General features: G+C 45.6%; 1 protein-coding gene across 7 annotated transcripts in view; it reads right to left on the reverse strand.

Annotated features, from left to right (window-relative positions):
• The window catches only part of CACNB4 (calcium voltage-gated channel auxiliary subunit beta 4), a gene marked incomplete at its 5' end in the record, with an annotated part of 64,491 nt that overhangs the window by 4,344 nt on the left and 45,189 nt on the right, over window positions 1-14,958 (reverse strand). For 4 of the 7 annotated variants that reach the window (XM_084523303.1, XM_084523302.1, XM_084523304.1 and 1 more), the window contains 5 exons: window positions 2,674-2,859; window positions 7,747-7,842; window positions 10,202-10,353; window positions 11,644-11,753; window positions 14,355-14,413. In XM_084523303.1, the coding sequence (XP_084379429.1) occupies window positions 2,674-2,859; window positions 7,747-7,842; window positions 10,202-10,353; window positions 11,644-11,753; window positions 14,355-14,413 (603 nt within the window). Of the gene's footprint in view, window positions 1-1,239; window positions 1,293-1,987; window positions 2,054-2,673; window positions 2,860-7,746; window positions 7,843-10,201; window positions 10,354-11,643; window positions 11,754-14,354; window positions 14,414-14,958 lie in introns of those variants that run through there. The other 3 variants (XR_014694260.1, XR_014694259.1, XM_084523305.1) reach the window with 3 other exon arrangements.

Below are 14,958 nucleotides of genomic sequence, written 5' to 3' on the forward strand. Positions count from 1 at the left end.
GTCCACGTATTTTCTTCAAGGGCAACTTTAACTACCTGTGCTCATGCCCTCTGTCTTCCCTGCAGTAATTTCCTCTCTGGATGCAGCCTGCTCTTTTCCTGAACCCTTTCTGTTTCCCTGCTGTGACTGTGTAGTTATTCTGAGCCCACTATTTACCTCCTGAGACTGTGCAACTGTGGCACAACCGTGGTGTGGCTGCGCGCTGCTGTCATGCCCCATGTAACTTTTGATGGTGCAGCACGATCTGCACCATAAGCTGGATTGCATTTTCTTCAGTTGTGGACTTAAAATGCAATTCCTGGGGGGCCTAAGAAACACATTCCCCGAGACATGAACTACAGGGTTAAGGCCATTCACTGGAATTAGCCCAAACTATGCAGATCTAGGCCTAACCAGAGATCAGCCACAAGGGCTAACCACTGGCCCCTCGGAGCTGGTGATGACAAAGCCTGCTCTTCCTACCACAACACGCCTCCCTCCTACCTGCAAGCACACGCAGCTGGACGCCAACATCTTTCCCTGTTAGGCAAGGTCAGGTGCACCAGACACAGCCCCTGCGGTGGGGCTCAGCTGGAGCGTGCTGCTGAGCAAACCCTCCTCCCTTTTGCTCTTTGCTGTACACACACCAGTTAACTGCACCCTCACGTCCTTCGCGGAAGATTTAAGTTAAATCAGAAGTTTCGGTTCTCGGTAAGCTGAACTCCAAATGGCAATCGAGTTAAAAAAGAAACGCTCCCAAGTCCTGATTAGGTCAAATGCCATCAGATTGTCCCAGCGGATCTGCACCTCTCTCAGGTGTGGCTGGTATAAAAAGCTCTGGGCTTCTGATATTCAGTTCCCCAAGAAGGAGTCACAAGGTCATAAGTAAAATTTCTTAATTTATCATAATCACCTACGCTAGTTTAATTCCTAGGATTCCTGTGGGTGCTTTAATCACCACCATCACATCGCTACATTTAAAACTGATGCAAATCCTTCCGAAGGTTTGAATTAGGGCACATCTTTTAGGAGGACAAGCACTTCAGGTGGTGGAAGCCTCTAAGATAAGCACGTACAAACACCAGAACTCCTTAAATGGGCTGCAACACTTGAGTGGCACTGAAAGGCAAATGCTGCTGTCTTTAGATGGGCACAGCATTCACTCAGGGAGAAATTTACCCCTCTGCAGAGTACTAGCACCAGTCAAGTCCCATCTAAGCCTTCACAAGTAGGGTGAAGTGGGGATTAAGTGATGCATACCTTCAGCCAGCCCACTGCACAGGGGTGATTTTCATCTTCAGTGTGAGTTTTCCCTAAGTAAATGGAGCAACATTTCACAGTCACTGCTGGTGTCCATTGATCAGAGAGAAATAAATGCCTGAAAAAAATTCTGTGGATACACCCAGTTTTCAAAATGAAACTGAAGAGGTGAAAGTTCTACAGATGGGATTTTATTGTCATGAAGGGATGGAAAACTGAAATTTTAAGGCAAGTGAAAATGGAAACAACATTTTACATGTGCGCTTTATTAGTAACAGAACAGTGTTTGTGCATTCAGCCAGTCAGGAAACAGTGACTTACTGATCCTACTAAAATCAAGCACATCATTAGAAACGTGAGTACCAAATCCCATGCACCTTCTGTGAAGTGCAGTTCACCCACAGAAAAAAAAAATAGAAAAAAAAAAAAAAAAACCAACACAAAAAAGCTTTCTATTAATTGAAAACACTGAACAAAGAATTGTTTCCTTCAAAATTGTTACCTGCTTCCAGATATTCTACAAGCAGAACAGAAGTTAAATTTGTCAGGTGAATTATTCATTAGAGGCAGTTTGTTCAGCTCTGCTTTTGACATACAGTAGGAAGTGCACATTCCTAAAAGCCACACGCACACAAAACACCTTCTGAAACTTTCAGACTTAAAAGTTCACCGCAATCCTGATCATTCAAGCATTCAGAACTATTACTTCAAAAACATTTTCTGTTTTCAAACTTAGTAAAGCACGTACTTCTCATTAAGGACTATTTACATGCCACGTTTGAAGTTTCAAAGTTCAGCCGTTTTTGAGCTATGCCTGTGGAAAAAAATGGTCAGAATTTTTTTCAATGGGTAAGAGATGAATATTATTCACACTCAAAGAAACTCAAACAGGTGAAGGCATTTTGCTGATACGAGAGACAAACATGGAAGTTTTTCACCCAACAGTGAATGTTTTGTGAATTATGAGGGTAACAAAATGGGACCGGAACAGCAACTGCTCTACATTCTCGACTGCAATAGCTGTTAGCTCAACTGCTGTGACAAATCATAGCTGCTTACTCTCAATCTGAGAGGATCTCATTTTCGCCAGCATTTTTTCCAGGTTCAAAATGCCATTTTTTAATACGGCTATAATGCCACTCGACAGTGTCGTCTGTCCCCTCCTCAAGAGCTAGCTCCTTGCCAGAAAATTTATGGCCATTTCAGTTCCCATTAAAGCCAGAACAGTCCCAGCACTTCAGCACACAGCTGCATCTCCACTGCTTACAGGCCTCTATGCTGAGGGCCTCTTACTGCTGGCTGTGGCCAACCAGTGGACAATAATTAATGAAACAAATCAGAATGATGCTCTATGTTACACCATTTTCCCAAAGATAATAAAAAAGAAGAATACCTGAGCTGCACTGCTGTTGGGGCTGAAATGTGTTTTCATACCTGTAGTCCAGAGATTGCAGCAGGATATGGTGAAAGTGCAGTGGATCCTAAATTTCGCCCAAGAAGAGGAGTCATGGGTGTGCTACTGGTGGTGTGAGTAGCACGCCAGTATGCCTCAAGATATTCTGCCAAGTGTTCGCAAGCGTCTTCGAGCTGATTTTCATCCAAAATTACATCAAACATTTCCTGATCACAACAACAAAGTTCGGTTCATTATGATGGTATGGAAGAAATGAGAGATGTTAAACAATTCCCATCATTCTAAGCCTTTAGAATTAAATAAATAGCAATGAGAGCACAGCAATTGCAAGGGAAAACAATGTGAGTGGGCTTATATGGTGATCAAAAGCCAAAGCTCTCAGAATTCACCAAATCCTTTCAGTGAGAGTTGCCAGATGTTGCATGGGGCCCACCACAGACAAGGGCACGGGACTGCATGAATGAATTCACTGTGCTCAAAACCCAGCACAACAGAAGGCAGGACCTAAAGCTACTGGCCAGAGTAACACAGGGATGCTTACGTTGGTGTTGAACCCAAGACTCATGCATGCTTGCACTTCCAGAGCGACTCGTGCCCCTAGCAGAGGTTTTCAGACGAGCGATGCAGCACGCTGCTCTGTCAGCAGCCCTGCTGCTCACCGCTGTGACAGCACGGCCAGCAACCCTTCAGTCTGTCCCCACGCAGTGTGTAACTACCTGCTTATGCCTAGCTAGACAGACAGCCCTGTAGCTGCTCTCGATCTGCCAGGCCATGTAAGAGCTTTTCCGCTGCCATACATGTATTTTCAGCAGTGAGTTGCTGTACCTCGTCTTTAATCTTGACTCTCACCCTAGTGGAAAAAACCTATCGTGAGATTCTCACAGGAAACGACGAGTGCAGGTGGTGCAGGTGCTGAGTAACCGATACCAACCACAGCGGACTCATACAGCTACCCAGTGGACACAGAGCTGACGTCTCCAGCATAACATACCAGCTGCATCAGGAGGTTATTAGAAATCTCCGTCCTGCACCTACCTTCTGTCCAAAAGGCTGCTCCAGCACTTACTTCAATACTAAAACCATTTTATTGGTTTATTCTTTCTCATCAGCACGGTAGAGAAATGTCTCCTCCCCTGCTGGCACGTATGGAACATCCTTTCACTTGCAGTGCTACGAATACTCCCAACACTGCGTCCTTTCATTGAACTCAGTGCTTATTGCTCCTTCGTCTGCTCCTCTGTGTACACACCTGACACACTCCAGGGGCTCACAAGGTGCTGTACAGGCTCAGCTCAGCCTGCTGCAAAGTGAGCAGCGATGGGACCTCCACTGCTGCTACCTACGGCCTCTTTCGCAATGGGGTAGCAGCCTCATGCACTTCCAAATAGCACCAGCCAAAACTCTAGCTCCTAAAGTACTTAAACCATGCAGCTCTGGGGCAGAACACGGCTTCATCCGGTATTTTGACAGTGATCTCAGTTAAACCAAAATTAGGGAGGAAGAGCTTCCAACAGCAGCAGTGGAAGTGTCACCTTTTCAACAATTAACTCTGCGATACCGTAGGAACGGTGCCGGTGAGCCTCTCAGGCTGCCACTTCAAGGTCACCTGGAAATGCTGCAAAACTGGCAGGATCCGGATTCCAGGGCTCTACAGCGTTTTACAGAGAAAAACTATAAAGAAAGCACTTTTTTCTCTACAAAGAGAAAAGCTTTTTTCCTGCATTTAACAGTTCTGCTCATAGCTAAACTGCATTGGTTCTATTTCTATGTATCTGGGAGGAGTTAGAAGAGAGTTCGAAGAATCATTGTAAAAGATCCTTGTTTGTAAGGCTCATGGAGCAAAGCAATTTCTTCCCAGTTCTCTTTAAAATGCAATTTATTGACTGCAGTGTTTTACCACACACATAAAACATTTACCATGTAAGCTTTTCGATATATTAGTATTTCCTAAGTGATACGCTTTAATACAGAGATATTTCCTGTATTTTTTCAGTAGCCACTGCCCTCTGCTATTGCTTTTGGTTCACTCTGGTGCCACTGTAAAATATTCTAAGTGTGTTACCCCGTCAGCAACACAAACTAAAATTGCCTATTGCTATTTTTCGTTATTACCAATGTGTTTCAGTTTTAGGGTAGAATTAGGGCATTTTTTAGGTCATGTCACATAGACTGGAGGGATATGTACCCTCTCTCTTAGCATTGGCATGAATCCAGAAGTAGTAACAACAATCATAATGAAATGCATACGTCCAGAATATTTACAGCTGCATGATTAGCACGGTTCCTGTTTCTCTGAGCCATATAATGTCCCTGCTGAACAGAGCCACGCAGCGAGAGGCATGCTTAGCCCTGGCTTGGGCAGCATCAGTGAAAGACTAGCAAGGAATTAATAATGAAAGCAGTTCCTGAACTTAAATATGCCAAAAAGAGAGCTATTTTGGTAACGTCTAGACACACAGCACCATCTGATTACTTAAGACTGACTTGCAGCAAATGAAAAAAAAAGAAGTGTGGCTTTTATGGTTTTCAAGCATCTTCACTTTAAACAACTAATGCTCTTGCAGGAATTTGAGCCGCAACACAGACAAAGCAGGTCACGGCGCAGAAGACAGACAGGGATGTCTTTGGTCTTAGCAGTGTACCTATAGTTAATTAAATCATGAATCAACTCAGTCTTTTAATTTAAACGCAAACAAATCTAAACACTCATGAGCAAAAATGAACACTTTCTGTCAGCAGTGAAATTTGGTTAGGAAGGTCCTGCTTGCTTCACCACGGACTCTGGCTAATACATTAATGTAACGCAAGCCTTCGGTGTGAATTCACAGCAATTTCATTTCAGATTTTACCAGATAATTTGAACGCCGGTTTAAAAAGCTTAATTAAGGAAAACACAAATTCTGAAGGCAGAGCTCGTGGCTCTGGCTCTGAAATGTGACCTGGTACAAGGGCACTTCACCTGTGTATATCTGTATCGCGTGGGGATTGTCTTGAAAATCTTGTGTTTGGCTCGTGACAGACTAGGCTCTACCCTCACAAACAATTTGGGAACACTTTTCTTATCCGGGTGGGGTCCCTTTGTTTTCTTGGGCAACAAACTAGAACCGCAGGACTGGGTATTAAGGCAGACTTCACTGCATCCTGGGACAGCGTTCAGTGCTATGCTGGAGGAACAAGCTGCAACACGCACCTGTGCTGCACGCTGCTCCTTTCAAGCAACGCAGCTATTGCATCACTTCAACTGCTGTGAGCAAATCCCAGGGGAGCAAGAGGAAATGACTGCACAAAAGAGCAACTGAGGCTGTGAAACGCACACGGGTTCCTCTGTGCAGGTGGAAAAATAAATAAACCCTTCAAAATGTGAAGAATGAAAAATGTGTGGCGGGTTGCTGTGCATGCGAGCTCCTGGTGATGGGTAATGCAAACAGAACCAGCCCGATTCTAACAGGTGCAGGGGCAGTTCCCTTGGCTCACCCCCCTCAGGAGCTGGGAAGGCAGCCACAGACCTTCACAGGCATTGTTTTGTACTACAGGAAGGTGTACAACATTGGTTTAGCTAATTGGACCCGAGTGCCTCACAGGAATTCTCTGTCATCGCTTTAAGACATAGCAATTCAGTAGAAAATTACACATGAAGAGCGCAACATAGCTAACTGCTCCAGAAGAAACGGGGTGCTTTGAGCAGCTTTCGGTGCTGCTCAAAGAGGGAAATGAGGACGAGACAAGGAACAGTCTCCAGTTACTGTAACCAGACGCTGCAAGCGGCGGTGCCCTTGGCAGAGAGAGCAGAAACGAGGCTTTTCAAACCCAAAACACCCAAACATCGTGCAAAACCCCCAAGATTAAGTGCTCTGACAGATCTACATCAACTACTCCTCAATTTGTGTCTGGGACATGCTCTCTGACTTGTTGGACATGAGAGCACTGGAGTAAAGGAGATGTGGCTCAGCTGAATCCTACCAAAGGGAACAGTTCGAAAGCACCATCTTTGCTCGTTTTTGCTATATGCAGGAGGAGTGTCCAGAAGTACCCGAATTATCTGTTTATGGCCAGTGGGGACACGAGAGGAGGAGTCTGTGAAGTTTGGTATCCTAAGAAGCATACAAAACCAAAGTTTAATGGAAATAAACCCTTGTGGGTCATTACTCCAGAACAAAAGCTGTTTGAACTTTGTTTTATCTGAAATTTTAAGTCAGAGAGTACGATCACAGAACCCTTCCTGGTGCCTGCTCTGAATTTCTCTGATTCTCCTCACAGTGCTTTGCTGTGAGAAAGATGGTAAGCCACAGGCTGCATTTTCTGATCACCTTCCTGGTAGGAACAGCAGCCTCTGCACTACCAGATCAATGCTGCTCACAGCTATCACACTGTAGAAGCAAGCCCTCAGCCAAGCCAGTTTCCACAGCATGGTGTTCTCTGTCATGGAAAACAAGCCTGGTTTTCAAAAATAAAGACAAGTTTGAGCTGCCTGGTGCAGTTTCCTGCAGAGCACCTGCCTGCCTTGCCAAGCATCTAGGACCTCAGCTCCTTAAGCAGTGTGATTCGAGGTGGTATCGGTACCTCTGGGAACAGGTCTGTGAGCAGTGACCAGGCTCGGGTGAAGCACCCGGAAGAGTTTCCCTGGTGCTGCTGCGTCAGGAGGCTGAGGGAGCACAGCACGTGTGTGCAGCCACGCAGGACTCACCCACACAGTGGGCTGGACTCACTACGCAGCTCAAGGAAACTCCTCCGCAACTTCCCTCAAATCAGGGCTTGGAGACTTTGGCCCTTCAGCACCCTGAGCCAGCGCTGCTCCTCCAATGATGCAACTCGCTAACGCACTGCTGGAAGTTCAGTTTTACCACGTCATTTCTGCCCTGTCAGCTTGTCAAAGATAAAAGTAAACCCAGCTTCGGAGATAATCAGGAAGAAAGTAGCAAACACTTTTCTTTCTTAGCAATAAAAGCTGCTCTAGGGTTGCAGTTGCAGGGCTGTCTGAATCACTGTGAAGCGAAGCGATAGCATGTGAACTCAGCTACAATAAAGGACCAACACGGCAGAAATCTTTAAAACTCCACGTATGACAAGTTCTTTAGCCTTTCTTCTGTACTTACTGGTGGGCATTGTGCAAGTTTATCAGCTGCCACCAACTGAACATTCAAGTGTTTACTTTGTGACTTTCCTCTAGATTTAATCAGTCGCTGCAAAACCTGATAGGGGAAAAGAGGAAAATGTGAGTTTAAGAACCACGCATCTCCACAAAGCTCAGACTGACTCCCCACCGGAGGATTAACAAGTTCAGAAGCTCTCCGTTACATTTAACAAAACTGATAAAATATTGCCCTTGAATATAAGCATGAACCTTGCTGATAACCTCTCTGAAAGCTGTGCATGATTCCTTCCGCATCACATTTGATCCCTTGCAAGTATTTCAAAAGCAGTGGAAATGGCGATTTTGATTTATTCTGCTCTAAGTAATAGGTTATTTATGACAATTGTAATCTGAAAGACCACAAAAAATATATATGTAATATATACATAAACAAGGATGTTGTGCTGCATAGCAATAATGCTATGACTTTATCTATTCAAAGGTACATTCTGGGACCAAAAGGTATTTTACACCACACAGTTTGTATTCATTTTTTTTTTTTTTTTTTACTTCCACTATGTTCATTGGTAGATTTTCAGAGGCAAAACAGTTAGGAAAATCTAAATTATTTCTCTGTAAAATCTCAAGGAAAATGACAGGAACATAGAGAGCATTTTTTAAGTTGGAAGGACCTCTAGAGGTCTCTGTGCCAACCCTGTACTGGAAGGAAGGCCAGATGATCAGGCCTACGTTAAGGTTGAGGGAGGGCAGAGAGAAGAAATTGCATTAAACATCCCATGTCAAGTCCTGGATCTGAAAAAAAAAAAAAAACAACAAACTTTTATTCTCTTCTTATCACTCTTCACCTCTTCAGGTGCAGATGTGACCCTGCTTGCTCCCACGCTGCCCTCCAGGTCCCAGCTCAGCTTCACCCCGCAGCGCAGGGCCTGCTGGAGCACCCCAGCAGCTCGTGGTGCCACAGAACGAGCTATTTGGTGAAGTTAAATGACTTGGCTTGTATTCACTGAAAGGCTGTACAGGGCAGTGGCTCCCCTAATACGAGGCACCAGGTAATAGCATGGTGCAATTCCTCTAATATTCACTGGTGTAATTTGTTGTTAGGCAACAGGGACCTCCCTCTGCTTCCCACTTACCTGGAAATACAGTGAAGGATCTGAGACAGGTTATTTGGTGTAAAAATAACCATTATTGCAAAAAGGAAGTTTACGCCAATGTTCAAAAAAGGCATGTCCTAAAGGAACACGTGAACTGTCGGAGGCAGATGTTTTCTTTCTATCCACTTACACTTATAAGAAAATTTGTTTTGCCTCCCCCTCTCCCCAGCCTTAGCTGCTAGTGATTGCTCTTGTGGTCCCAGCTGGGAGCCGTGCCTCCTGCAGATGTGCCAGCTGAGCTGCTCACCTGCCCGTGTTACACAAGCCAGGTTAGGAGTGACTCCATTTAAAGTCACCCTGGCTCAGTGTGGGCTAGGACAGATGTTGCAAGGAGCTCAACACGGAGATCTGAGAAATCGTGCAGCATCTCAGTGGCAAGGGCTGCATGTAGAGAGAACGTGATCTGCGTGCTAGCAATTAAAAAGGATTTGCTAAGCCAGCAAAGTCTTTGTTGGATATGAACTCTGTGGGAGTTTCATCAAAATCATTTTTTCAAACAAGTGCTTGTACACCTGGTGGACATTTCTGAAACTCAGACCTAACGGATTTCCTTTGGACAGTAAGCCAAGGGAATTCAGTCAATATAAAATAAGCTTCAGAAACAATTCTAAATGCATCTGGCCTTGGGAGGGTACGTTGGGTCAGGTAACATGCTGTGCTAACATAACCAGTTTGTGCTCAGTTCTACCCTGTGTAGACCAGGATGACTGTCTTAAGGAAACACAAATCATTTAGTTTGTTTCCACGTCTTCTGTGAAATAACTGCGTTTCCTCCCTCAAAGAATTACAAGAAACCCTGAAAGCTTTCACCACTGCGGGCAGCCACGTGAACTACTCTGCGATGCCAGGCACTGAACCCATCTTTCTTTTTAAGTGGCATCTCCAAATGAACAAGAGAGTTCAGGAGAGGATAAAATAGGGAGAATCAACACCTGCTTCAGGGGAAAATGATGACTGTGAAGTGTTGATTAGCATCTTCACGAACAATATGCCAAAGGCGGTATTAGCGAAAAAGTAAATGGCAACTTTAAAGAAAAATAGTTACATGACCAACTCCTTCCTCTCCAGGGAGAGAAGAGGAGAAAAGAAGCGAATACGTGACAGATGTTAGTCATCTTTTGACACACTTCTGGAGGCAAAAAGTGGCAGTGACAGAGCTCTAGAAGGATCTTTGAGCCTCAAGCGGTTTGTCTGTATTGCTGCTACTGCTGGAAGGGCAAAGAAAAAAATGCCTGCCTCCAGGAATGCCATACAGCTGTTTCAAAACTCAAACGCAGGTCATTTAACAGTCAGATACATTACCTTTGGAGAAGACACTTTAACATGGACAATAATTGGTGCTAAAGATGTCTTGATAAGTTGTGCAGGGTGATTGATAGTGTCAGCATCTAGGACAACCAGCTGCAAAGACCTCGCCAGCTCAAAGATTCTTTCAATTTCACTCTGTACTTCAGCTGGAAAAGGAAAACAAAATGGGAAAAAGCCATTCAACCACGGCATTGCTTACACAAACACCATCACCCTTCATGGTCTGTAAGCACTCAGCACATGAACTCCATATGTGAATTAATGTAATTTCTGGAAAATAACCTGTTACTTAAGGACTTTTTTTGTTTGTTTTATTAATGTTACCTTGGAAACGATTCAGTTGTCTGAAAATACATACCTACTACAAATAAATGCATGTTCCAATTAACACAAAATAAACCCAGGCATATTTTCCAAACCTGCTAAATATCTTAGGAGTCTTTACATTTTTATTTTTTTTTTGCTAGCAAGTGATGCAGTGATATTTCTTAGAAGAAATCTCTTCTGGCTTGAGAACTGCTCCTCAGAGCAATGTATGTTCACAGGCCCAAGAAGATGTAGCACTCCCCTCACAGTTCTTCATTTTGGGGGTGCTTACTCCTGGACTAGAATGCCAAGTGGAGGTGAAGAGCCCTGCCTCCCATACCTCAAGTTCAAACAGTCACTCAGAATATCAGAGAATTAGGTTTAGGTGTCTTTTCTTCCTGAAAAGATTAAAAATAACCCATCCTACCTCCTGGGATGGTGTCCCAGAGAAGAGATTATTGGTTTGTGTATACTACGCACAAATTTCCATGCCTTGTTAAAGAAATAAAGATTTATCAGGACAGGGTAGCCCAGAAGTCATGGTACTGTAAGGGGAGAGTGGGAGGACCTACACCCTCATCTCTGCTCTCAAATCTCAGGAAATTTAAGCTGTAGCTATTCAGCATTAAAAAAAATAATAATAATAATTAAAAAGAAATTAAAAACCCAGCCCCATGGTCAGAAACAAGAACCTTCTTCCCTCCTGGCTGGACAAGGTGAAAGCTCCTTGGCACCTTGTGATGTGGAATTAAAAGCCCAGGCCTGAGAAGAGGGAGCTGTGAGGCCAACTCCCCTCTGGGAGGAAACAGCCCTGAACCCACCTTCTGGCTGCAGGCCTCTAACTCACCTCTGGCTAATGTCAGTGTAATTGTTACAACAGCTGTACCAGGGCTTGCTCCAGCCCAGGCATTGCCCAACGTGAGGCTGACAGAGTACACTCTGCTCTGTTGTCACTCCTCAGCCGGGCAAATCTTGTCTCCCAGCAGAGTATGTGAAATTCAGAACTCAACACTGAAATGCTGTCGGCACACTGAGAATTGCAGGACTGGTGACATCTCCGAGGCTGAGATCCTGTCACTTTCCCGCAGTGAGCAACCGCGTTCAGCATCAGATCCGTGTCAGTGTCTCACCTAAACTGGATCTCGTGTTTGACCGCTCGATTATTGCCCTCTTGCTTGGATTATTTAGAACAGACCTCTTAGCAAGAGAAATGTCGGCCGTCACTCTCGTTATTGATATCCTAGGGGTAAGAACACAGGACAGAACAGAACCACAGCAGTTACATTCTCATCGTGCCACGCGTGGTTTACAGCTGCATTTCATTCTGAAGTGCAAATACAATAAACATCAGGCAGCCATTGGTATCATTAAAGAACAACGAAAGAGAAACTCTGGGTAACTGAGCAATGTTTTCTGTTGCCTACACTACCGCAAACCCTTGCAGACAGCTTCTGCTCTTCTACTTAATACATTAGCTCGCCTCTTCCCCATCCCAACCCTCACCCATCCCCTAGATGATTTTACACAACGCCAGAAATAACACAAGTTGAAGCAAGTCTTGGGGCATACAGAACAGCCGAGTCATAGCAGCACCAGCACTTCTCCTCCCAGATGGTTAAACTACAGCTGACGTTGCTGGCAGGTGAGGAAGGGCCGTATTTAGACATCTGAGGAGCAGACTTTGTCACGTCTGAGTCACTGAGCAGCACTGCCGGCCCCGGGAGCTTGGTCCTCCAGCACACACCCTCCTTTTTCAGGCAGAGCTGTGCCGCTGGGCTAAGTGAATCAGCCCAGAGTCAAACTGGAGAAAAGTTGAGCCTGTGAAGCCTTCTCTTCAACTCAAGGAAGGCAGGTGACCCTTTTCCATTTTCACTGATCTGTCAGTGAGCTGGTGAGAGACAAAGAGGGAGTGTCCTCCTGTATCCTACACAAGGGGAATTGGGATGTGGAACAAGCCAGTTTTATGTACCTGTATCTGAGAATTTGCCTGTAAATTGGGTTATAAAACAAAGAACACGCAATCACTCCACGTGAAGCCCAGTTAGGAGGACTGTGATGAGTCAAAAGCCGTGAATAATGAAAAGAAAACAAGCTGGAAGCGACTCGCAGCCATCCCACCCAACATAAGATGGAGCATTAAAAACAAGTCCCAAGGATTTTTCCACGTAATACGTAAATAAATTTACTGCCAGCAAATGCAGTAAGAACAAAACATATAAATGAGTTTAAAAGGACTGCAATAAATTAATGGGTCATGGGGCTAAAGGTGCTAAAACACAGCAGGGTCTGGGCCCCACCTCTGGCTGGGGAGGCTCCCCCATCTGTGCTGGTGCCTGAGCAGTGTACTGCAGGGCAGGCTGTCAGTGCTCACCTGCTGCACCTGGTCTAGCACAGCACAGCACAGCCACAGGAAGCGTTTCATTCTCCCGAGGGAGAGGTAATGCCACCTGTCACTGCTGCTGGAAGATGTTAAGGAAAACCTGTGCCTTTGCTGCCTTACATTTAGCGTGTGTGTAGTCTGGCTTGCTCTTTGCAACAGCAACTAAATAGAAGGCGGTTAGAGAAGGATGCTGCTGAAGGCTCTGCAGCTCGGTCCCTGAGCAGCAGCTGAGCTCCAGCAGGCTCCTTTCAGCCCGGCTGCACAGCGCAGCCCTCGGGCTGTTCGTTTCCTTCCAGCCAGGAGAGGCTGTCAGGGGTACAGAAGGAGCTGACAGAAGACGAGCACACGAAGGGGCAGGGAAGGAGCGCTGCTAGCTCAGGTCGTCCTGAAGCCTTTTCCCTGTGTTGGTACCACGGACCTGCTGCAAAACTGCAGCACAGATGGAAAAAACACAAAGCAAACCAGAAGGATGGCGAGGGGGAAGACCCCAAAGCCAGAAAAGCTGGCAGAGAAGCAGCTGAGGTTCCAGAAAAGGAACTCAATTGTTTTATCTAAAGGTTTAAATTCCACGCTTCTGCCTGATCTAGGTGCCAATCTAGCTACCAGCAGTAGGACTTACAACAAAAGGGCACAGTGGGACAACCCAGAGCAGAGCAAGGCAAGGTGTGACCCTACCTCCCAGCAGCTCGGGCAGCCTAAACAGGTGCTCGGAGGGCATTACACGTGTCCTGCTGCTGATCTCTGGGGCTCAGGTCTCTGCCGAGCACATTCTCATACAGGGTACAAAAATCCACCTCCTAAAGGGGATATTCACAGCAGTCCTGTCCTGGTAACTCGAGATCACCTACTGCCTCCAGTTCCCGTGTGCCACCAGCCGAAGGGAGCACACGCCACGCTTCCCTCCCTACCCCTAACACAAAGGTGCACCACAGCTCCTGCAGCGACCTGCAGTGAAGCCAGCCCAGCTGTACTGCTCCGCAGTGGGGAGAGGCTGTGCTGACAGGGTGCAGAAACAGCTCAGAACCACAACAAATTGAACTGCAAGCTGCCACATCCCGTGCTTCACCCTGCTCCTGGTTGTACAAGGGCACAGCCTGCTTCCCAGGGCAGCTCTGAAACCCCAGGCCTGGTAATGCCATCTTTAAAGTGGTTTTGGCACTCTTCCCATGTCCCCTAGTCACCTCTCATCCAGGTTTCTCCTGTAACTTCACTCTGACAAGATACAGAGGCAAAACTATTCGCTTAAACCCGAGAAATCCTACTCCAGACAGCAGATTTGCAGACACATGCACTTCTGGTAATACACTAGCTGCTCTCCACCCCAAAGCTGGCTGCATTTCAGTGTTGGTACAAAGCTGGTAAATCAGTTTTGAACATGCATCAGGCTTCTTACATTCAAAAAATCGCTAAAACATTAGTAACACGTGGGGAACAAAGCAAGGGAAGGACAGTGTTTCTCACCTCCCATCAAACCTGTGCTTCAGGAAGTCAAAGAGAGCTTTCTGCATCATGTCAGTCACCTTGCAGAGGTGAGGAAAATTGAACAGGGAGGATTGACAGGGAGAAAAAGAAGTCAAAAGCAAGAAGAGAAGTAAGTAAAAGGTAAGGATACTGCCAACAATCAATACCTTTTATAGGTAGCAATCATTTAATCATCATGCTCTCGGCAGCAAGCGTTGCAATAAATACCTGCAGGTTTCCTGACTCACTCTCAGTAACGCAGCCTGGAGGATGTGAGAACTGTCACCCTGCTCCTGCCTTCGTTAGCACGGAGGCATTAGGAGACACCTCACCACCTCGCACAGCACGACCCTTCCCAGCAGGCTTCAGCATATATCAGAAACTTATGGGACTTTTTGGGTCCAACAGATCATTTGTTGTTGTTTTTTTTTCCCTCCTGTAATGTTACTAGAACTTGCTGAAGACTCCAGATAGAAGATCTATCGTGTTGGATGACTGCTCTAAGAGAAGAGCAAAACTACTCTCAGAGAGGCCTACAAGAAGGAAAAAAAGATTTTCCATTCCTGTACATGGGAAACACCTGAGAGACGTTCAGCCCCAACAG

The sequence above is a fragment of the Aythya ferina genome (genome assembly GCF_964211825.1).
Source record: "Aythya ferina genome assembly, chromosome: 6".
In the NCBI taxonomy this organism is placed as follows: Eukaryota; Metazoa; Chordata; class Aves; order Anseriformes; family Anatidae; genus Aythya; species Aythya ferina.